Source organism: Bos grunniens, chromosome 16 (genome assembly GCF_055505025.1).
Source record: "Bos grunniens cultivar Pamir isolate PY7600 chromosome 16, Bosgru_T2T1.0, whole genome shotgun sequence".
Taxonomy (NCBI): Eukaryota; Metazoa; Chordata; class Mammalia; order Artiodactyla; family Bovidae; genus Bos; species Bos grunniens.
This window is the reverse complement of record NC_141180.1, coordinates 74,982,138-75,006,781: the sequence shown is the minus strand read 5'-3', so window position 1 is coordinate 75,006,781 and position 24,644 is coordinate 74,982,138. Positions and strand designations below refer to the sequence as shown.

The window sequence follows — 24,644 nt, the reverse complement described above, 5'->3', positions numbered from 1 at the left end:
TGGTCCCCGGCACCACCTGCCAATGCAGGAGACATAGGTTCAATCCTTAGGTTGAGGAGATCCCCTGGAGGAGGGCGTGGCAACCACTACAGTATTCTTGGCTGGAGAATCCCATGGACAGAGGAGCCTGGTGGGCTACGGTCCATGGGGTTGCAAAGAATCGGACACGACTAAAGTGACTTTGCATGCACACATGCATCATTGATGGAGTCTTACATTGCTGGTGGATAGTTAGGCAGTAATAATAATGCACAATAGTTGTCATTGCTTGGCATTTGGCTTATATTTTCTTCTTTGTATACATACCACAGTGATATAAATATTTAATAATGCTGTGTTATAAAACAATATTGTATTATAGTTTCAAGGTATTTTTTTTTCTTTTTTGTTGATACATAAGATAATGGTGGAGAAGGCAATGGCACCCCACTCCAGTACTCTTGCCTGGAAAATCCCACAGATGGAGGAGCCTGGTAGGCTGTAGTCCATGGGATCGCTAAGAGTCAGTCATGACTGAGCGAGTTCACTTTCACTTTTCACTTTCCTGCATTGGAGAAGGAAATGGCAACCCACTCCAGTGTTCTTGCCTGGAGAATCCCAGGGATGGGGGAGCCTGGTGGGCTGCTGTCTATGGTGTCGCACAGAGTCGGACACGACTGAAGCGACTTAGCAGCAAGATAATGGTGACTTAGATTCAAACAGTGATACCTTAGGTTTGATAATATACACAATAAATACATGTACACATTGACTTGAATTCATTTCCAAGCATATCTCCCTTCAACCCAATATTGTTGAAAAGCAGTTTGTACTCATTCTATTTCCTCCCTGCCTGTCCACTGTTTAATTTATTGTTTGACTTTTGTTCTCATCACTGAATAACCCTTTCTGGAAAAACGTAATCGATGACTTCTGAATATTTAGTTATCACCCTTGGCATCCTTGCTGAAATTCACATCTTTGACTGATTTTTTTTTTTTCTTGAAATATTTTTCTCCCTTATCCCTTTGGGATTTTCCTTAATTTTATACAGTATTAGTTGCCATTATTTCTTAGTCTTATACATTGGGATTTCTTCCTTAAGACACTTAAGTCTTGCTATTTCCAACAGTTTTATGTTCAGTTTTCTTCTCACTCAAGAAATGGTATTAACTTCATTTTAATTTTATCTAAGAATATGGTTTCAAACATTGTGTTTGCCAATAATTCCCAAATCAATACAGTTTTCCCAGACATCTCTTTGAGAGTCAAAATGTATCCAACATTTTATTATGTTCCCTTGATGATTTCATACTCATATCAAACTCCAAATATCCAATAATGAATTATAACTATTTACATGTTATTTAAAATTTTTATCTAGGAAATATTCTTTGATCTTCATATTTAAACTGTATCTCATCCTGGTTTCTATACGTTTATCTACACCATAATCTGCATTGTTTCTTGCATTAAGAATCAGGAACACAAGCAGGAACACAACACTTTATTTCTTTATATCTTCACATTAAATTAACAAAAATCCCTTCTACCAATCAGAATGGCCATCATCAAAAAGTCCTCAAGCAATGAATGCTGGAGAGGGTGTGGTGAGAAAGGACTCCTTCTACACTCTTGGTGGGAATGTAAATTGGTACAGCCACTATGCAGAAGAGTAAGGAGGTTCTTTTAAAAACTAAAAATAGAGTTACCACGTGATCCAGCAATCTCACTTCTTGGCATATATCCAGAGAAAAACATGGTCTGAAAGGATACATGCACCCCAATATTCATTGGAGCACTATTTACAGTAGCCAAGACATGGAAGCAACCTAAATGTCCATAAACAGAGGCATGGATAAAGAAGATGTGATACATATATACAATGGAATATTACTCAGATATTAAAAAGAATGAAATAATGCCTTTTGCATCATGGATGGACCTAGAGATTGTCTTACTGACTGAAGTAAGTTAGAGAAGTAGAAATATCATATGATATCCCTTATATGTAGAATCTTAAATGATACAGATGAACTAATTTACAAAGCAGATACAGACTCACAGACTTACAGAAAGAATTTATGGTTGCCAGGGAGGGAAGGATGGGGGAAAGGTATAGTCAGGGAGTTTGGAATTGACACATGCACACTACTATATTTAAAATGAGTAAGCTGCAAGGACCTACTGTATAACACAATGAATTCTACCCAATGCTCTGTAATAACCTATAGAGGAAAACACTGACAAAGAATAAATGTATGTATAACTGAATCACTGCTGTACACCTGAAACTAACACAACATTGTTCATCAGCTATACTCCAAAGTAAAATAAAATTTTAAAAAGCTATGTTTAGGATCAGCAAATTCTGCCTTCTAAATACATCTCTGAACCTCTCGCCTTTCATTCCTTCTGCTACTTTATTAATTTAGGTCTCTTCCAAAATAGTTCACTATTAGAAAGACCCCTGTCATAGTGTTCCTTCTGAAATTTATTCTTTAATCCTTCCTTAATATTGCTTCAAAAGTGATCATTTGGAGGAAAAATAAATCCTGATTATTTTTCTCTCTTAATGAAACCCCCTTAATAGCTCCCTCTTCCCTTCCAGAACAAGTCTAAACAACCTAGCATGTTTCTTGATAAGTTTGATGATTATAATACAATATTGTTGCCTCTATTCACCATACTATGCATGACATCTCTAGGACTTATTTACTACTCATTGCAAGTTTGTATCCTTAAACAACATTTGTCCTATCCCCACCAACCCCATCCCCTAGTAACCATCATTTTACTCTCTTTTTATTTTCCACATATAAGTGGTATCATACATCATTTGTCTTTCTCTATCTGAGTAGGTCTTAATTATTCCAGCCACTAAAAACAAATGAAAATTTTATGACATGATAAAGAAGCTAATTATTGCTATGTTGTCAATCATAGTAAATATGTATCAAATCAATGTGTTTTACAGCTTGAATTTACATAATGTTATATGTCAAATACATTTCAGTTTTAAACAATAAATAAACATCCTAACATGCTATAACCTGGCCTTGATTACATCACCAGGGTTATCTCCAGCTATACCTTACATTCAGATTGAATTATTCAACAGTTCTAATCGTTTCTAACTGCCAGCTGCTCTCTCCTATCCTTTTCTAATGGTCATTACCTTTTATTTCCTTCCTAGAAAATTCCCATTTATCTTTAAAATGTAGGTCATAAATGACAAAAGATGTTCTCTGACGCTCTTACTGTTGTACTAAAGAAATTGTACTGTTTGTTTGTGTATCTGTCTTTGCAGCTAGCCTGTGGGTGTCTTGAGGGGGAAACAAATGTTTCCTCATTCATCTCTATGTCTGCATTTCTGTGCACAAGTCCCAGAACTTAATTGGAGCTTCATCCATGTTTACTAAATGACTAGTGAGAAAACAGTGAATAAATATACAAATAAACTAAAAACTGAATAGATAAACAGCTTTTCAAAATTAAAATTAAGAATAATTCTATTCCTTGTAAGCCTGACTTTGTTATGTAATGGATAAGATACATCCTAGGTGTTAGCGTCACTGATGTTTTCAGCCTGTAAAACGTACCTTTATCTGTCTCTTTCCTGTTCTGTGCTAAGTTGTACTGTTATTAGAGAAACATGATTGAAAGTATCAAAAAGAGGAGGACATTAGAAAGCAAGTTAAGGGTGCTCCCTGGCTGTCCAGTGATTAAGACTTTGCCTTCTAATACAAGGAGTGCAGGTTTGATCCCTGGTTGGGGAGCTAATATCCACATGCCTGGAGGCCAAAAAACCAAAACATAAAACAGAAGTAATGTTGTTACAAATTCAATAAAGACTTAAAAAAAAAAGTTAAATGTTCTGAAACAGAAGATTTTAAGGTAAAGTTTGTAGTTGCCTAGAAAGATTTATTAATGAATGAGATTTAGAGGGGTCTGTGGACTTTCTGAAATTGTACACAGAAGGTGAACTGCATGTGAAAGGAAAGAATCCAAAGACAAAATAAGGAATTGTTTGACAAATGATGCTTGCTTATAAGTATGGCTCTAGAAATTCTGCTACTAAAATGAATCAATACACTAAAACAGAAAACTTCACCAAAATCTGCTCTAATTATTTGATACTACAGAGGCAAACACTCCAAAACTTACTTTCATATAATTGATTTTCGCGTTGCTGTGTGAATTAATAGGACTCCCGTGGACATCTCTTGCCTTGAGGCCTTAATGCAGTTGCCATTCAACACTGGAAGGTTAGAATCTGTTGAATCCTCACCTGGTCTGCTCATCCAGTGAGAATTATTCCCGTTGCTAGGACACTGGAAGATCAGCTGTTGATCATTGCATCAAAGAGAGGAGGACATTACTGCATGATGACTGGGTTAAGAATATGATAAAAGCACCCCATGTGCAAATGTCTCAGGACAGGATACAGAAGTTGCCAATCCAGTCAAGGATACACCTGAAATAAGCAAAGCATCCTTCTCCACTCTATTCTATTTATCAAGGCAGTCACAGGACCCTCCTAATGGTTGTTGTTGTTGTTTTAAATAAGAAGACAGCTTCTTATCTCTTGATCGAGGAGGGGCAACATCACATTGCAGAGCTGTACATTATATAGTATATTCAATGTGTATACTATACATTCTCTAAGGTGGTCCTGTTTCATTGTTCTTACATAATTTATCCTGTTTAATTATTACAAATATTCACCAACTTTTATAAACAGTTGTTGAATCAACTATAGGAAAATTTTTTTAAAAATCCAATATGTTGCTTGGTCAAAGGAATGCTAATGTACTTGGCAAATTGGAGCTATATTAAAACTCAGTTAATTCTTCACCATTAAAATCATTAATAGGGCATAGCAAATGTAATCAAAAATTCTTTTAATGTTCTTTAACATTAATTGAAAGTGTCCCTCTTTTCTCAGCAAACAACCACAAGTTCATTTGGTGAATAAACACATCGTAAATGATGTCTGTTAAAATGACTTAATCATTGATGTACCATCATCATCACTTCCAAAATGTTCTAAGGTTTTTGAGACATAAATTACCACATGTGCTTTAAAAAATACTGTGTTCCTTTTATGACTGTATCAGGATATTTCTACTCTATATCATTTCTGGGGGGAAATTTCTATCATCCTAAAAAAATAATTAGTCCATCTTGACATACATCTTTAGAAATATTCAGAATTGTTCAATAGAAAAGTTTGTCTTGAAACACCTGTAGTTGTTTTCCTATTAAAATATTTTAAAGGAATATTTAGCCCTTAATAAGAATATTAGTCATAATATCCTTCCCTCTTTTTCCTTCTCACAGCCAAAATAGCAAAAATATTTAAATCAGTGATGCTTTTAAAAATAAAATAAATGTCTTCATGATATAAGGAAAAGTAACTGTAATAAAAAGACAGTGATGGGACTTCCTTTGTGGCCCAGGGGTTCAAATCTGCCTACCAGTGCAGGGGCCATGGGTCTCATCCCTGGTCTGGGAAGATCCCACATGCCGGAGAGCAACTAGCCTGTGCACCACAGCTACTGACCCAAGCTCTAGAGCCTGCGAGTTACAGCTACTGAAGCCTGTGGGCCTAGAGCCTGTGCTCCACAACAAGAGAACAGTTCCCACTCAGAACAGCTAGAGAGAATCGAGCACAGCAATGAAGACCCAGCTCAGACAAAAATAAACAACAACAACAAAAAACTTAGTGACAAATTGAAAACATGCTTGCAGCACACGACAAAAACATTCATTTTTGTGAGCAGAATTTACAGGGCTCCAAATAAAAAGTAAAAGTGGATACATTAGGTATGAAACTTAATTTTGTTTATAAGATTAAATCTTAGGCTCTGTTTCTTCTAGGTAAGTCTGGGGACTCGCAAAGAGTAGAAATGGGTGGAGGAGACGGTACTAGGGGTGGGGTGGGTGCACAGTCAATATTGTAAGACCTTTAGCGGAACCCTTAGACTAGGGTTAGAGGTCATGTTCCACCAACAGGAAACCTGTCAGCAGTCCTCGCCAGAGTGTGGTGAGTCCGGGACAGAGGCCTTCTCCATGCGCTATCCAGGCCCTCAGGGCAGGTGCGTGAGATGGGGGCCCAGGACAGTTTGGGGACAGTGTCCAACAGAGCCACAGAGCCCTCGCCACGGCTGACAGGCCAGATCCAGGCCACAAAGCAGTAGAAGTGAAAGTGAAAGTCTCAGTCGTGTCCAACTCTTTGTGATCCCATGGACTGTACAGTCCATGGTGTTCTCCAGGCCAGAATGCTAGATTGGGTAGCCTTTCCCTTCTCCAGGGGATCTTTCCAACACAAAACCATGAACCTCTCCCCAGTCCCTGCCTCCATGACCTATAAGCTGCAGAGGACGATACGAGCATGGTCCCCGGAGCCCTGGGCATCTGGAGGATATGACCCTGGCTACTAAGGGAAGAGTTTCCCAGCTCCCGTCTCTCTGTTCATGTTTCCACACTTGGTCCAGCATTGATCGGTTGTCCACCCCGAGGAGGTGGCACGAGGTTAGGTTGGTGTGCAAGAATCTTAAAATGTCATTTCAGGCTCGCCTCTGTGGTTGGGACCTCTCTCAAAGAGCGTGATTATTGTGAACCAGGGATTAACCCGATTGGAAATTGCTACAAGTGTGTCTCTGCAGCTTAAATGAACAGCCTGAGGCCTGCCTGGGTCCTGGGCACCAGGCACCCAGAGAGAAGAAAGTTGGATGGGGTCTGGGACCCGGCTCTGAGGTGCTCCCAGCTGAGACCTGCACTGTCAGCCAGGGCAGGGCACTGGATGGAGGACCCCGTCTGGGTGCCAGATACCCTGCCCCGCCGAGGACCCCCTCCTCCTGGCCTGGGCCTGGACCCCAGAGGTAGAGGGTGGTGCCTGGGACCTGATGCTTTCTTGTCAGAACTGAGAGTAGCGTTTGTTTTGGGGGGAGGTTTACAGCAACATTGGGGCTTCCCTCATAGCTCTACTGGTAAAGAACCTGTCTGCAGTGCAGGGGACCTGGGTTTGATCCTTGGCTTAGGCAGGTCCCCTGGAGAAGGAAATGGCAACCCACTCCAGTACTCTTGCCTGGAGAATCCCATGAACAGAGGATCCCGGCAGGCTACAGTCCATGGGGCCACAAAAGTCGGACTTGACTTAGTGACTAAACCACCACCACCACCACAAGAACATCATGACCTGACCATGACCTGACCTCAAGAACAAAGACTCTGACCCCAGAAGTAAGCAGGCCACTCCCTCAGCTTTCCTAGAAAAGTGCTTTGCTGAAAGTTTTCTGAGTGCTCAGCTTTGTTTGTTTGTTTGTCTTTTCTCCTTGTGTGGCCCTGCAGGAAGGCTTTCTCTGCTCCAGGCTCCTGATTCTTGGTGTTGTTTGGCCTCACTGTGTGTTAGGAGCACAGACTTGTGATCAGTACCAAGATGATATTCTAATCAAGAATAGAATCTCTTTTTATTCTCAATGTGTTAGATTTGTCCCTCCTCAGCCCGAAATGTTCACTCTCAACTATATTTGGGGACAGAACATTCTCACTCATATAAATTATTTTCTTAATCAGAGAGGAATGTGTGAGCCTGAGATTCAATCTTTGAAATAAAATGTTTACTCTGAAAAGCCAAATGTGTGCATAGAATCACAGTAGCAGTTGGACAGTTGCAGTTGGACTCATCCTGTGCAGAGTCCAGTTAATTCTGAAGGTTCTGTGATGTGTGGTCACCACAGTAATGTGGTGATACACATTACGAATTCTGAACCCAGTGCCAGTTGGTTCATGTATGGTGGCAAAGGAGAAATGGATAACTTGAACTGTTGTTTTGGAGGTAGGTTCCCACTGATCCTCTGAAGGCTGTTCCTTCAAATAGGCTGGTTAACTTTACTGATGAATTTTCCTCATCTTTTAAAAAATTTTTTTTTTCCATCACTCTAATTTATCTACAGAGTTATAAATGTGTTTTATAGTCTTGTTTTATTCCTTAAATTATATTTGGATTCTCCTGTCAGCTGGCTGCCTTAAACATCTTCCTAAATTTCCAATTTCCCAATGCTAGTTTTGTATACATTCTTACCAGAGAACAGATGTAAAGAACTAACAGAGGAGAACCATGATGTCTCCCCAACATCGGACATTATAGCAAAAGGGAATTACATCTCAACTCTTGTCAAATGTTGCTGCCCAAATCTACAAACACTAGCAGTGTAAATCGTGAGACTTAAAAAGGAAAGAAACTGGGATTTACTGGTGGGATTCTCAAGGGCTGATGTGGGCTGGATCATTGTTTGGCTGTTGCCAAGGAGTTTAGTGAGATGGCATAGCGCTGTCGGGTTAGTAGGATGAACATTTGGTCACTGAGGGAAGGAGTCTGTCTGTTGATCCTCAAGGAGAATCTAGGGTTACAGTCTCCAGGCTGTGAGGATGGAGATGATTTTCAAAAAGAATATGGGGCTCTGTTGTCTTCCACTACAGGGTCTAGAGCATGACAAGAAGTTGATAGAGTCAGAATTTTAGTGGGGGAAGATTGAACTCCTGCTCATTCTTAGCTAGCACTTGGTCCAGACTGCTCAAATAAGAGTTCAATTCAGCTGTGAGACTGAGCATCTGAGACTTAATTAAGCCACCAAAGCCCAGCTCAGATGTCCACCTCCCCAGTTAACTCACATTAACTGCTCATCCAGACTTGGTCAAGTTAAAGGGAAGCTAATTCTTGGTAGAGCCATCATGTGACCTTTGGTTTAGAAGGTTCTGGGCTCTGAGCCAACTTGTTGGCCAAACAGCCGACTGGTCACTTAGCAAGGTGAACTGGGCTTTGGGAAGGCTGCTCGTGAGATGGTTGAGTGTGTGAAGAAGCTTTGGAGGATGGACAGAGTTGGAATCCTGTGGTCTTTCTGAGGGGCTTCGCTCAGAGGAAACATATTTTGGATCAGGAACTGAAATATAGAGACGAGTGGTAGGAAGATTTGAGCTCTTTTTTAAGGCTGAGGCATTTTCTCCAGGGCATCAGCTCTCATCCACAGAAAACCAGGGGCAGGATAATTTGAGTTGGGGGTAGGGTTGAGGTCCTGATTAAGGGGGTTTAGCGCAGGTCTCAGGGGTGCAGGCATCTGTGTCTTCAGGTAACCATCTACAATCCTGTCCCAGATCCACTATATATCATTGTTTGACCCTTGGAAAGTCTCTTCACCCTCTAAATTTCAACACCTTCTAATGTAACATATGGATTACAGCCCCAACTTTGTCTGCCTTCCTCTTGAACAGGGCTGGATGTCAGAAGAGGTGATAATAGATACTCTCCATGAGCTATAAAACCTTGTTTGTGTGAAAAAGCTGAAGAATAAGCTTCCATCCCCCCTATTGGAGCCATCAAAATGCCCTCTCTGCTTTCAACTGCTACTGAAGGTCCACCTTATTCTTATTATCATTCAAGGTTGAACACTTACAGAGATATTAAGAAGCACCAGTCCTTTACTTCTCTATTTATTTATTTGTATATCTATCATTTATTTATTTGGCAGTATCGGGTCCTAGTTGTGGCACATGGGATCTTCATCACATCGTGCAGATCTTTTGTTGCAGGGTACTGACTCTCTAGTTGTGGTGCTTGAACTCAGTAGTTGCAACATGTGGGACTGGAGTTTGCCGAACAGAAATCAAATCCCATCCCCTTCTTTGCGAGACAGATTCTTACCCAATGGACTGCTGAGGAAGTCCCTCCTTTATTTTTCTAATATTTTGCCTATATTTAATCATTCCTGGCTTCATAATACTAAAAATAGGCCATGTTAACATTTCTCTCACTCAGGACAGGGAACTGAGGCAAAGAGGGATCCATATATCTTTCCCCAGTACCTGCTTCTCCTAAACGGGATTTGAATCCAGTCCATCAGGCATGGTCACCATGCTCTGCTGAGTTTCTAGCTATCAGTTTAATAGAGATATTTGCACACACAGCCAGTCTGTTGGGTGTTTTCAGTGCACATCAAACTGCAGATCTTCCTAAGTCCACCTTGGATTCAGGAGGCCCTGCTAGGCATCTGGTAAGGAAGGGGACCAGAAGATTGAATTGTGGATCAATTATTATTAGTTCCTGGGTGATCCTGTGCCGGCAAGGTGTTGACACCTCTCACCATTATAATGCATTTCACAGGAGGTTTCATCCAGAAGGCGAGAAGAAACATCCCTCAGATGCAAAGAACATCAAGAACTAGCTGGATAAAGACACTTTGTTGTTGCCCAATTAATAGGGTGAATCCTATAACTGACTCAACTGAAGGTACTGTGGAAATTTTCCCATTAGGTTCACTCAGGAATAATTATTGTAGTATGTTCAGTGCCTCTTATTTAAGAAAAAAACAAATATTAAGCAATGTTCTTCTTTTATTTCATGTGTTCAAATTGCAACTATATCAGTTGGTACTGCTTTAACTATGAAAGGAAAGATGCATTCTAAATTCAACATTTGGTTCATGCTTAAAAGTGAAGATGGTCTCTAGCTATGGTTTGAAGATTAGCTAATTTTTTAACACTAGCTGTGATGTGTTCCCCCCTGAAGTCATGTTTCAGGATTTCTTTAAATTATTAGACTTTATTTAAAGCAGGGTTACGTTGCCATAAAAGTTGTACGGATTATACAGAAAATTCCTGTATCATATCACTTCAGTTTCAGCTATCAAATTCTACTCACAGATAACATATGTGTGGTACATTTTTTACAATTAGTAAGAAAATATATTTTTAGTAATTCAAAGTCTAACATTGTTAGTTCACCTAGTATTCACACTTTGTGTTGTTATATTCTGTGATATTTTAAATATGCACATTTAAATTATAGTACCATACAGAAATCTGCACACTAATGTTCACAGTGTATTATTAGTACTTAAATACTAGAAACAACCCAAAGACCATCATGTGATGAATGGATAAATGAAATGTGATATGTACTCAGAATGGAATACTATCCCACCATAAAATGAATTAAGGATTGAAATATGCTGTAAAATGGATGGACGATTAATACAAACATTTATTATAGTTAGTGAAATAAGGCAGGCACAGAAAGACAAATATGGTATGCTTCCACTGGTTTAAGGTACACTGACTAGGCTAACTCATGGAAGCTGGAAATAGAAATCACCAAAGCGAGGAGGCAACGGAGAAGGTGGATAATGACTTAATGGGTACAGAGGTTATATTGGATCTGATGAAAAAGATGTAGATGGTGTTGATAGATACACTAAATTGTGAATATAGAAAAATCAAGATTGCTGGGAGAAATATCAATAACCTCAGATATGCAGATGAGACCACCCTTATGGCAGAAACTGAAGAAGAACTAAAGAGCCTCTTGATGAAAGTGAAAGAGGAGAGTGAAGAACTTTGCTTAAGGCTCAACATTCAGAAAACTAAAATCATGGCATCCGGTCCTAGCACTTCATGGCAAATACATGGGGAAACAGTGGAAACAGTGGCTGACTTTATTTTTCTAAGCTCCAAAATCACTGCAGATGGTGATTGCAGCCATGAAATTAAAAGACGCTTACTCCTTGGAAGGAAAGTTATGACCAACCTAGACAGCATATTAAAAAGCAAAGGCATTACTTTGTCAACAAAGTTCCCTCTATTCGAGGCTATGGTTTTTCCAGTAGTCATGTATGGATGTGATCGTTGGACTATAAAGAAAGCTGAGCGCTGAAGAATTGATGCTTTTGAACTGTGGTGTTGGAGAAGACTCTGGAGAGTCTCTTGGACTGCAAGGAGATCCAACCAGTCCAACCTAAAGATCAGTCCTGGGTGGTCATTGGAAGGACTGATGTTGAAGCTGAAACTCTAATACTTTGGCCACCTGATGCGAAGAAATTACTCATGTGAAAAGACCCTGATGCTGGGAAAGATTGAGGGCAGGAGGAGAAGGGGATGACAGAAGATGAGATGGTTGGATGGCATCACCGACTCAGTGGACATGGGTTTGGGTGGAATCCAGGAGTTGGTGACGGACAGGGACGCCTAGCGGGCTGCAGTTCATGGGGTCAAAAAGAGTCGGACACGGTTGAGCGACTAAACTGAACTGATGGAACTTTTTAATTCTTAAAAATTATGAAAAGAATAAATACAATGTATTTTTGATCACAGTGCTCAATCGCCAAGTTATGTCTGTGAGCCCATGGACAGCAGCAGGCCAGGCTTCCCTGTCTTTCACTATCTTCTGGAATTTGCTCAAATTCATGTCCATTGAGTCGATAATGCTATCCAGACATCTCATCCTCTGTTGCCCCTTCTTTTCTTCCTGCCCTCAGTCTTTTCCAGCATCAGGGACTTTTCGAGTGAGTCTGTTCTTTACATCAGGTGGCCAAAGTATTGAAGTTTCAGCATCAGTCCTTCGAATGAATATTCATGGTTGATTGCCTTTATGATTAACTAGTTTGATCTCCTTGCTGTCCAAGGAACTCTCAAGAGCTCTTCAGCACTGCTGTTCTAAAGCATTAATTCTTTGGCACTCAGCCTTCTTTATGGTCAACGTCTCGCAACTGTACATGACTACTGAAGCATAGTATGATTTTTAGTGCTTCCCTCTGTCAGACTGAGAGTTTCAAGTCTATCAGGTTCCCCTTAGCTAGAAAGCTAAGGCTCTCTGACTCATTTCTGAAACGTTCATCTCCTTTGCCTTCCTCCACCCATAAGAAAGGTTGTCCAACAGATTTCAGCCCACACTTATTAACCACCCACATCCACACACTCCCCCCCATGTGTCCACATTAACAAAGTCTTCCCGATCAGCATCACAGATGTCCTGACAATTCCTCTATGTCCTCCTAGAGCTCCCTGAGGACCAGCTTGAGGAGCTATCCATTTCAACGTTGGAGGAAGAGGCTCTGCCCAAATCCATAGTAAGTGCCTCCTATTCATTTGAGATAAAAGTGTTGCTTCATGACTTTATTTTCTAGCTGAGTTCAGATAAAGGTTCAAAATATTCAATACAGTTCATATAAACAGTTTTTAATTTAATGGATGCATTTTTCCCAGCAGATAACTTATTCAAAAGGATATTTTCCAAAAATGACAACATAAATTAAAAACTGGAATCGGGAGCAGTTTCCTCAGCAGAAACTGTTCCTTCTTGAAATGAAAGTTTTAACTACTGGTGAAAATGAGCTGGAGAGATCTTCCAGGAGGAGCTCCAGCCTTTCCCACAGGTGTCCTCTATGTGTTCTTTTGGGGCTACAGACTCAACAACACATTCCCATTTGGTTTTCTGAAAAGAAAAAGAGAACAAAGGACCTGAATGCACAGTACTCTAGATGCTGACACCCTCACACTCTTTTCTTCTTTCTAATTGCAGGCATGTGAACAAGCCAGTGAACACGGTAAATATTCAGGGATCATCCCTCTGATGAAAATAATCTAGTTGATCAAGGTGACAATCTCTTGCCAGCTCTGTTTGGAGAGTCTCCCTGATGCTGGATTCCTAAAGGGGGTGAAGACAGGGGGTACGGATAAGAGACGGATCTCACAGGAAAGAAAAATGTCCGTGCTCTATGGTACCTGGAAACAACTACATCATTTAGATGCATGGGTTTGGGTCCCATGTGTGAGCCCATGCAGTGTGATTCTAAAGCTGTCTGTGTGTGTTTCCTCAGGATATGTTTCCCTCTTATAAAGCACAAGTCAACTGTGAACTTTCTAAACACTTCTCATCACACTGTGCACTGGCTATAAATTACCTAATTCTTTCCTCATCTCAGTCATTCCTCAAGTTCGGTTAATATTCATTTTGCTCGAATGGAGATGGTGCTGAGATAAATGGACCAAGCTATTGACCTCCTAAGTGGAAAAGAATAAACTGAGCACCTCGGGGTGTTCCCAGTGTGTCTGCTCTGGACCCCTGACCTGCACTTATCACTCAACCATGGGATCCTCAGTCATGGAGCAAGGGGGGTCCCTGCATCTACATTTATGCCTGGAGGTACTAGAACTCCAGAGGTCCGAGCTGTGTCCCTCATTGTAAGATGGGCTCAGTGGTCATGGAACCCAGGACAAACATAGGTGGATTATTGCCAACTTTGGCACAGTCATTATTGTGAAAAGCACATTGGCATTCTCATCCTCCTGGTCAATTCACAGATCTGAAAGTTGCATTCCCTTGTTTAGACAGTACAGGCCATATCTGTTGGTGCTAGTGTCATTGCTTAACCAAGGACAAAAGCAGATTGTCATCAGGGAGATACTTCATTGTACTGGGTGACATTACCATAAGCCTTACATTGGTTAAAGCCTTTAGCACACTCTCAAGGGAAGGTGTCAAATAGATCTCAAAGTGGAACTTGACACTCGGCTTGGGACCTTGACTCTTGTTGTAAACTTCCTGCACACCTGGATCCAAGAAGGTCAACGTTTACCCCATGCTTTCTCTCCATGCTGAACTGTCCCACGAAATGTATGGCTTCAATTAGTGTGAACAGACACTGACTCAGTGAACGTGCAAATATTGTTTGGAAAATGAAGACTAGGAAGAAACATCACATGCTTGATAAAAGCTATTTGGCAAGGTAGGGTTGAATTCAGTCCTCTAACAGAGATTGCTTTTAATCAAGAACAAAATCTCACAGAAAACTTAGTAAGTGCATCAGCTGAAACTGAATCCTGGGGAGGCAGTGATCAAGGAAGAAATCCTTCTGGATAGGGGTGGTTTTGCAGAAGATATAAACAGGCAGGAGTTTCATGAGTCTTTGTCATCGAAAGGTGGCATGCATTTCAGTGTTTCTTTTTTCCCGAACTGTTATGTTATCACTAGTTTAAATACAGAAGTTTAGTTTCATTATTTCCTGCTCCTCTGATTTGCTCTTATTTATACAACAAAGAGGATGATTCAATAGCAACTCAGTCCATAGTTACTAATGCCTTATGCATACACTCCACCCCATACTCCTCCAATAAAAAGGCTCCTCAGAGGTTAGTGAGCACCTCACCTGTGTCCCTGTGCTGTTTGTTCTGTGTCCCTCCAGCTCCCCAGGAGGACATGGTGGTGGATCTGCCCCAAGGCTGGGCTGCGGACGAGCCTCTCAGAACTGCGGACGTAAGTGCACCTTTAATCGGGGCAACGCTGCTGCTTCACTTCTTTATTTTCCTTTCAGTCGAATACAGTTGTAGTAATCTGACAATTTACGTTACCACTGAGGCATGCGAATCCTTGGCTTGGAAAGTAGAGAGGATAAATCTATTATCAACACAGTCCTGATTCAAAAGGACATCTAAATAAGACAGCATCATTTATGACTGTAGGTACTTTGCTCAGCTGAAAGTTTTATTTCTTGAAAAACAGTTTGTAAATGTTGGTCAAATTAAAACTGAGAGATCTTATGTGAAGGAGACCAGTCTTTCCAACAGGAGACTGTCTGTTTTATTTTGGAGCCACTGAAGTAAAGAGTGCTAGTTACCTGAGGACAAAAACCAAATAACAGAAGACTTAGTGCATAAAATTCAAGATGCTGACACACACTCTCTGTTTTCTTCTCTGCAATCACAGCAATCCGGGAAAGCCTATGAACACGGTAAATATTCAGGGATCATCATTCTGCTGAGGGACAATCCAACTGATAAAGGTGGGGTTCTCTGAATGGCTCTGGTTGGAGAGTGGCCCTGATGCTAGATTCCTACTTGGGGTGTGGGCTGTAGGTGAAGAGAAGAGACTGATCTCCCAGGAAAGAACAGTGTCTTTGTTCTATGGTACCTGGGAGCAACTACATCATTTAGATGTTGTGGGTTTGTGTGAATCATGGTTGGGGGCCTATGTGTGAGCCCAAGTGTTGTGATTCTGAAGCTCTGTGTCTGTGTGTGTTTCCTCTGGAGAAGTTTCCTTGTTACACAGCACTAGTCAACTGTGAACTTTCTAAACACTTCTCATCACCACTGCACATTGACTATACATTACCTGATTCTTTGCTCAACTCAGTCTTTCCTCAAAAATGAAAGTGAAAGTTATGCAGTTTGTATTCAAATCTTTGCAGCCCCATGCGCTATAGTCCATGGAATTCTCCAGGCCAGAATACTAGAGTGGGTAGCCTTTCCCTTCTCCAGGGGATCTTCCAGAGCCAGAGATCGAACACAGGTCTCCAGCATTGCAGGTGGACTCTTTAAGAACTGAGCTATCAGGGAATCCATTCCCCCAAATAGCTTAGTATTAATTGCCCTAAGATGAAGATGGCAATTGGACAAATGGCCCAAAATCTTAACCTCCTAATGGAAAAGCCAAACTTAGTACCTAGGGTTGATCCCAATTTGGCTCCTCTGGATGAGTAACCTGCTCCTACCAGTCAGCCACGTGATCCTCAATTATGTGGAAAGGGGGTCCCTGCATCTATATCCATCCCTGGAGGTACTAGCAGGCCCAGGGGTCCAGATCCTGCCCATCATTATAAGGTGGGCATAGTGGTCAAAGAACCCAGGGTAACTATAGGTGGATTAACGCCAACTTTGGCACAGTCATTATTGGGAAAAGTATCTCAGGACTCACATCCTCCTGGTAAACTCACAGATTCTGAGTGTTGTGTAGCCTTTTGTAGAGTGTAAGTCATATGTGTTGGTGTTCCTGTCTTTGTTTACACCAGGACAAAAGCATGTTATCAAAAGAGATGTATTTCATTGTACTGGGTAACATTACCATAACCTCACATTGATTAAACCCTGTAGTACACACTCAAGGGAAATTGTCAAATAAAGCTCACAGTGGGACATGATAATCTAGTGACCATGACTCTTGTAAATCTCATGCATAGCTGGGTCAGCAACACTCACGTTCACTCCATGCTTCCTCTCCATAGTGAACTGTCCCACTAAAAGCGTGACTTCTGTGAGTGTGAACCGCCACTGACTCAGTGGACGTGCAAACATTGTTTGGAAAATCAAGCCTGGGAAATAACACCACGTGATTGATAATAGCTATTTGGAAAGGTAGTCTTGAATTTAGTCCTCTAACAAGAGTTTACTTTTAATCGAGAATAAAGTCTCACAGACTTGGTAAGTACAATGGCTGAAACAGCACATCCTGAGGATGCAGTGATCCAGGAAGAAATCCAGAAGATAGGTGTGATTTACCAGAAGCTCTAAACAGGCAGGAGGGTCATGGGTCTCTGTCTTTGAAAACTGGCGTGCATTGTATTGTTTCACTTTTCCCCATTGGTTTGGTTATCACCAGTTAAATGCAGGCACTCTCTTTCATTGCCTTCCTGCTTGTCCCCTTTCTTGTACTTCATCCAGCAAAGAGGAGGATTCAAGAGCAGCTGAGTCCATAGTTACTAACCTCTCTCATGTACACATTCCACCCCATGTCCCATCAAACAAACAAACAAAAACCCTGAGATTTTTGTAAGCAGCCTCTCCTCTGTCCTGATGGCCTTCTGTTTCCCTCCAGCTCCCCAGGAGGACCTGGTGTTGGAACTGCCCCAGGCCAGGGCTGAGGAACCGCCTCTCCGACCCCTGGAGGTAAGCTCAACTGTCTGTGTCTCACATAGATGCTGTTTCACTTCTTTCTGTTTCATTCAGTTATAGTAATCTGACAATGCATTTTAACACTTATGTATGCAATTCCTTGCTGGTGAAATATTGAGGTTAAATCTGTTATCAACACAGACCTGATTCAAAAGGAGACTAAAAAATACCGTCAACTACTACTGTAGGACTTTCATCAACAGAACTTTTTCCTCCTGGAAACTGAAATATCTTAAGTGAAAGAGCCCAGCCTTTTCAACAGGAGTCCTCTCTGTTTTTTGGGAGATGGGGGAGCATTGACCAAAGAGTTTTAGTTATCTGAGGGCCAAATTCAGATTACAAAGACTTACTGAAGAGAAGCTGACACCCTCACAGTGTTTTCTTCTCTCTAATTACAGGAATCCAGAGCAGCCTATGAACACGGTAAATATTCAGGGATCATCTCTCTGCCGAGAAACAGTCTAATTAATGAAGACGGGGCTATCTTGCTTGCTCTGGTTGGAGAGGCGCCCTGATGCTGGATTCCTTCCTACAGGGAGTGTGGGCTTGGCATGCAGAGAGGAGACTGATCTCCCAGGAAAGAACAATGTCTGTGTTCTATGGTCTCTGGAAACAGCTACATCATTTAGATGCTGTAGGTTTGTGTGAGGAGAAGGCAATGGCACCCCACTCCAGTACTCTTGCCTGGAAAATCCCATGGATGGAGGAGCCTGGTAGGCTGCAGTCCATTGGGTCGCTAGGAGTCGGACACGACTGAGTGACTTCACTTTCACTTTTCACTTTCATGCATTGGAGACGGAAATGGCAACCCACTCCAGTGTTCTTGCCTGGAGAATCCAAGGGACAGGGGAGCCTGGTGGGCTGCCGTCTATGGGGTCGCACAGAGTCGGACACGACTGAAGCGACTTAGCAGCAGCAGCAGCAGGTTTATGTGAATCAGGTTTGGGGGACCAGGTGTGGGCCCATGTGGTGTGATTCTGAGGCTCTGTGTGTTTCTGTGTGTCTGTGTGTTTCCTCAGATGTTTCCCTCTTACACAGCAGTTGACTATAAGCTTCCTAAACACTTCACATCACCACTGCACATTGATGATACACTACCTGATTCTTTCGTCAGCTCAGCCATTCCTTAAGTTTGCTTAATATTCATTTTCCTCAGATGGAGATGGTGCTGAGAAAAATGGCCCCAGCCCTTGACCTCCTAAGTGGACAAGCCAAACAGGGAACCTAGGGGTGGTCCCAGAGTGACTACTCTGGACCCCTGACCTGCACTTACCACTCAGCCTTGAAATCCTAGTCATGGAACAAGGAGGTCCCTGCATCTATGTTTATGCCTGGAGGTACTAGCTTCTAGAAGTCCAGACCATGCCAATCATTATAAGGTGGGCTCAGTGATCACAGAACCCAGTGCAAGCAAAGGTGGATTAGTAGACAACTTAATTAGCACAGTCATTAGTGTGAAAGGTACCTCAGGACTCACATCCTCCTGGTCAGCTCACAGATTCTGAGAGTTGCATGGCCTTGTGTAAACACTGTAGGTCATATCTTTTAGTGAGTGTCATTGGTTAAAGATGGAAAAAATCGGATTATCATCAGGGTGAAATTTCATTGCACTGGGTGACATTACCATAAGCCTTACAGTAACTAAACCCTGTAGAACACACTCAAGGAAAGGTTTCAAATAGATCTCACAGTGGAACTTGATAGTTAGCCTACTCACTGTGACTCTTGTTGTAAATCTCCTGCAGAGCTGGGTCAGAGAGTGTCAGTGTTCACCCCATGCTTCCTCACCATAATGAAATGTCCCAGTAAATGTATGACTTCTGTGAGTGTGGACAGCCACTAACTGAGTTGATGTGCAAGCATTCTTTGGAAAATGAAGATTGGAAAAAATATCACATGATTGACAATAGATATTTGGAAACATAGGATTGAATTCAGTCCTAACAGCTTGCTTTTAATAAAAAACATAGTCTCATAGAACACTTGGTAAGTACAGTAGCTGCAACTGTGGATCCTGGGGAGGCTGTGATCTAGGAAGAAATTCAGAAGACAGGGGTGATTTACCAGAAGCTCTAAATAGGCAGGAGTGTCATGGGTCTCTGTCATTGAAAGCTAGCATGTACTTTAGTGTTTTTTCCCCCCATTGGTTAGGATATCACTAGTTAAATGCAGAATTCTCTCCTTCATCCAGCAAAGAGGATAATTCAACCACGTCTCAGTCCACAGCTACTAACTGCCCTCATGCATACACTCCACCCCATGTTCCTATCAAACAAAAAAATGAAACGCTGAGTGATTAGTGAGCAGCCTCACCTGTGTCCTGATGTCTCTTCTGTATCCCTCTAGCTCTCCAGGAGGACCTGGTGGTGAAATCGCGTGAGGCCTGGGCTAAGAAGCAGCCTCGGAGGACCCTGAAGGTAAGCTCACCTGGCTTTATCTGGGATAAGATTATTGCTTCATTTCTTTATTTTTTATTCAGTTGAATATAGTTATAGTAATCTGACAACATTCATTACCACTGATGTATGCAAGTCTTTGGCTGGGGAAATATTGAGGATGATTCTATTATCAACACAGACTTGATTCAAAAGGACATTAAAAAAAGACAGCATCAGTTACTAGTCTAGGTACTTTCCTCATTCCAAAAATAAATTTGTAATTGCTGTTCAAATTAAACTGAGACATCTTATGTGAAATACTCCAGGCTTCTGGGTCATCCCAGTGCACCAGCCCCAAGCTTGGGCAAAACCAAAAAAATATTGTAAAGTAAAAGTAAATAAATAAACAAAATAAAAATAAAAGAAGAGATTATAAGAAAAAAAGAATACTACAGGCTTTTCAACAGGGATCCTCTCTGTTCTTTTTTTTTTTTTTTGCAGGGGGTTGGTGCATTGACTTAAAGAGTTTTAGTTATCTGAGGACCAGAGTCAGAAAACAAGAGACTTACTGCAGAGAAAACATGATGCTGACACCTTCACAGTGTTTTCTTCTCTCTAATCACAGGCATATGGAGCAGCCTATGAACACGGTAAATATTCAGGGATCATCCCTCTTCTGAGAAAAAACCTAGTTGATCAAGGTGGGGCTCTCTTGCTGGCTCTGGTTGGAGAGGTACCCTGATGCTGGATTCCTACAGGGAGTGTGGGCTTGGGGTGCAGAGAAGAGACTGATCTCCCAGGAAAGAACGATGTCTGTGTTCTATGGTACTTGGAAACAGCTACATCATTTAGATACTGTGGGTTTCTGTGAATCAGGTTTGGGGGCCCATGTGTGGGTCCATGTGTTGTGATTCTGAAGCTCTATATGTGTGTGTTTCCTCAGGCTATGTTTCCCTCTTACACAGCGCAAGTCAACTGTGAACTGTCTCATCACTTCTCATCACCACTGGACATTGTCTATATATTACCTGACTCTTTCCTCAACTCAACCATTCCTCAAGTTTGGTTAATAATTATTTTCCTCAAATAGAGATGGTGCTGAGAAAAACAGCCCAAGCTCTTGACCTCCTAAAGTGGACAAGCCAAACTGGGAACCTATGGGTGGTCCCAGTGTGTCTGCTCTGGACCCCTGACCTGCACTTATTGCTCAGCCATGGTCCTCAGTCATGGAGCAAGGGGGTCCCTGCATCTGTGTCCATGCCTAGAGGTACTAGCAGCTCCAGAGTTCTAGATTCATTTTAAGGTGGGCTCACTTGTGATGAAACCCACAGCAACCAAAGGTGGATTAACAGCCAACTTTGGCACAGTCATTAGGGTAAAAGGCACCATGTGGTCGTATCTTCCTGGTCAGCTCTCAGATCTTGAGAGTTGTGTGGCCTTGTGTAGACAATGTTGGTCATATGTGTTGATGCTAGTGTCATTGCTTAAACAAGAACAAGAGCAGATTCTATCAGGGAAACATTTCATTGTACTGGGTGACATTACCATAAACCTTACATTAATTAGACCCTGTAGCACCCAGTCAATGGAAAGTGTCAAATAGATCTCACAGTGGAACTTGGTAGTTAGTCTAATGACCATTACTTTTGTTGTAATCTCCTGAACAGCTGGGTTAGACAAAGTCAGTGTTCAGCCTATGTTTCCTCTCTGTAATGAACTGTCCCATTAAGTGTATTACTTCTGTGAGTGTGAACAGCCACTGATTCAGTGGACATACAAACATTGTTCGGAAAATGAAGACTGGGAAAAAATATCACATGATTAATAGTAGCTATTTGGAAATGTAAGATTGAATTCAGTCCTCTAATGGAGTTTGCTTTTAATCAAGAACAAAATCTGACAGAAAGCATAATAAATTGAGTAGCTACAAATGTGGATCCTGGGGAGGCGATGATCTGAGAAAAAGTCCAGAAGACAGGGACCATTTAACAGATGCTCTAAACAGGCAGGAGGGTCATGAGTCTCTGTCATTGAACATTGCCATGCATTTTAGTGTTACTTTTCCCCCCCATTATTTAGGTTATCCCTAGTCAAAATGCAAAAACTCTGTTTAATTTCCTTCCTTCTCCTCTCCTTTGCTCTCCTTCATCCAGCAAAAAGGATGATTCAACAGCAGCTTGGTCCATAGCTACTAACCTCCCTCATGCATACACTCGACCCTATGTCCCTGTCAAATATAAGGAAAAAAAAAAAAAGAAGAAAGAAACACTGAGTGATTGATAAGCATCCTCACCCATGTCCTGACTGCAACTCTGTGTTCATCTAGCTCCCCAGGAAGATCTAGTGGAGGAACTGTGCTTTCTATAATCAACTTTCCCACTGTACATATTGCCCTTGTGAAGGTGGACAGGAACTGACTCAGTGGACATGCGCACTATAGAAAACAAATATGGATAGAAAAATATGATATCATTCATAGTGGCTCTTATTAAATGGCAGGAATTCAGTATTGCCAAATATTGTATATTTGATTTCATTTAGGAAAATTGATTTGTGAATTAAGAGAATAGCATATTTTGCCCAATATTGAATTCAGTTCTCTAACAGAGATCACTTTTAATCAAGTACAAATCTCATAAAAAACATGATGATTAGAATATTGGCAACTGTAGATCCTGGAGAAGAGTGATCTAGGAAAAATCAAGGGACGGTGGTAATTTAGCAGGAGCTCACAATAAGCAGGAGGAGTCATGGGTCTCTTTCATTGAACAATACACACATTTTAGAGCTTTCCTTTTTTTAGATTGAATATTTCATGTTGATTAGGTTCCTCTTGCTAGAAAGGCAAAGTTCTATTTTCATTTCCTTCTTCCTCTCCTTTACTTTCCTTCCTCTCCTTTACTTTCCTTCCTCTCCTTTACTTTCCTTCCTCCTCCAAAGAAGATAGATGAACACAAGTTCACTTCATGCTTATTAACCTCCCACATCCGTACACACCACCCCATGTCCACACAAAGAGAAAACCTCCTGCATGATTCCTGAACAGCCTCACCAGTGTTCTAAAAGCTACTCTGTGTCCCTCTAGACTTCACTGAGGACCTGCCAGTCAACCCACCATGTGACAACACAGAAGACATTGAGTATTTCTCCAAGGCAAGCTGTTTTTGTTTTTTTCTGGTCTGAGATAGAAATATTGTTCCATTTCTCTTTCAGTAGAATTAAGTTGTGAGTCTGAACATTTTTGTTTCAGATAGAGACAATTCCCTTGGTTGGGATAATGTAGACGAGAGTCTTATTACCAACTCATGATTCCTCAGTCCACAAGACACTAAAATTGTTAGCATCCATTACACTCTGTAGAATACAGATTTATCTCTCCTGCAGCAACATTTCTTCTAGGAAAAGAATTGTGCAATTTCCAGCCTAAATGGACTTGGAATTCCATCCTCCAGGCACAGGTCTTGCCTTTCATCCTGAGTATGTGTGGGCTGACCTTTCTGGGTTCCCTGGGCTCCACCACTGCTCCTCATCAGGTTTTCTACTGTCCCCAAATGAACCAAAGACTGTGCATCTATGTGATCTTATCCTCATTGCATCTTCTCTTCTGTACTTTCAGGTGGCCCTTTCAGGATGTGAAACTGGTATGTTTTCCAGAATCATTCCCTTTGGGAGAAAAAACTTTGTAGATGAGAAAGTTGGGGCTTTCTCGCTGGTTTTAGTGTAGAGGCCAAACTGATTCCAAATTCCTGCTGGGAATGAGTATAGGGGCCCTGGCAATAGAAAGTAATTTGCAAGAGACCTATGTGGATGATTACTGTACTTCCAGGAAGAAGCTGTATTATGGTTAATAGTGTAGGTTTGTGTTCATGGGACTGGGTGTGTTTTTATGTATAATGAATAGTGTGATTCTTTGTGTGTTTGAATTTTTGGGTTGTGTTTTCCTCAATGTCTGTCACCTGAACATCACTGTTAGTGGTGTCAGCCCCAAAATATTTCCCATCACAATGTACCATGAATGTTTATGTGTATAAAAAGAAAACACAGTATATACATTCACTGTATCCATTGATTTTATACCAAGTGAACATCCTTTTCCCAGAAAGACAAATCCCATCACTACCGAGGAAGATATTTACAGGATTCTTTTTAATTTTTATTAAAATGTTTATTGGCTGTTCTTGGCCTTCGTTGCTGCCCAGGCTTCTTTCTACTTATGTAGAGCAAGGGCAACTCTCTAGTTGTGGTGTGTAGGCCTCTCACTCTAGTGGCTTGTTTGTTGCAGAGCATGGCTTCCAGGGCTCTTGGGCTTCCATAGTTTGGCACATGGGCTCAATAGTTGTGGTACATGGTTTAGTTGCTCCACAGCGTGTGGAATCTTTTTAGACCAGGGGTTGAACTCCTGTATCCTGCATTGTCAGGTAGATTCTTAACCACTGAGCCACCATGGAAGTCCTATAAGATTCTTAATGAGCAAAACTGTGTTTCAGAATCCCCTTTACTGGGTCAACCACACCTTCATTTAATAGGAAATCTCATCACTTAGTAGGTCTTGTAGGATTTTCATTGCTCATGATTCACCACTCTGCCACTTCCCTCATTCAAACTCTTTCTATTGGAGCCTGAGAATGAATCTCTCCCCCTCATCCAAGGCCCCCAGTACTGGGGAGGCTCCTTCTTTCTGCAGGGAGCCGCTGGTACCCAAAAGCAACACCCAGTTTCAGAGGAATCTGAGAAAGGAGGAGGCTCCAGGCATAAATGGAGGAAGTTCATTCCAGCTTTGCCTCT

At 41.4% G+C, this 24,644-nt stretch overlaps 1 protein-coding gene across 44 annotated transcripts in view; it reads left to right on the top strand.

Moving 5' to 3' along the window:
* Positions 1-24,644, top strand: part of LOC147357024 (uncharacterized) — a 41,784-nt gene that overhangs the window by 10,186 nt on the left and 6,954 nt on the right. For 7 of the 44 annotated variants that reach the window (XM_086345517.1, XM_086345514.1, XM_086345513.1 and 4 more), the window contains exons 2-10: positions 10,145-10,270; positions 12,814-12,884; positions 13,337-13,361; positions 15,000-15,070; positions 15,521-15,596; positions 17,405-17,475; positions 17,880-17,904; positions 19,828-19,898; positions 20,485-20,509. In XM_086345517.1, coding sequence (XP_086201643.1) covers positions 10,183-10,270; positions 12,814-12,884; positions 13,337-13,361; positions 15,000-15,070; positions 15,521-15,596; positions 17,405-17,475; positions 17,880-17,904; positions 19,828-19,898; positions 20,485-20,509 — 523 coding nt within the window. In that variant the 5' untranslated portion in view covers positions 10,145-10,182. Of the gene's footprint in view, positions 1-10,144; positions 10,271-12,813; positions 12,885-13,336; positions 13,362-14,999; positions 15,071-15,520; positions 15,597-17,404; positions 17,476-17,856; positions 17,905-19,827; positions 19,899-20,360; positions 20,510-22,944; positions 23,013-23,475; positions 23,501-24,644 lie in introns of those variants that run through there. The other 37 variants (XM_086345507.1, XM_086345504.1, XM_086345503.1 and 34 more) reach the window with 16 other exon arrangements.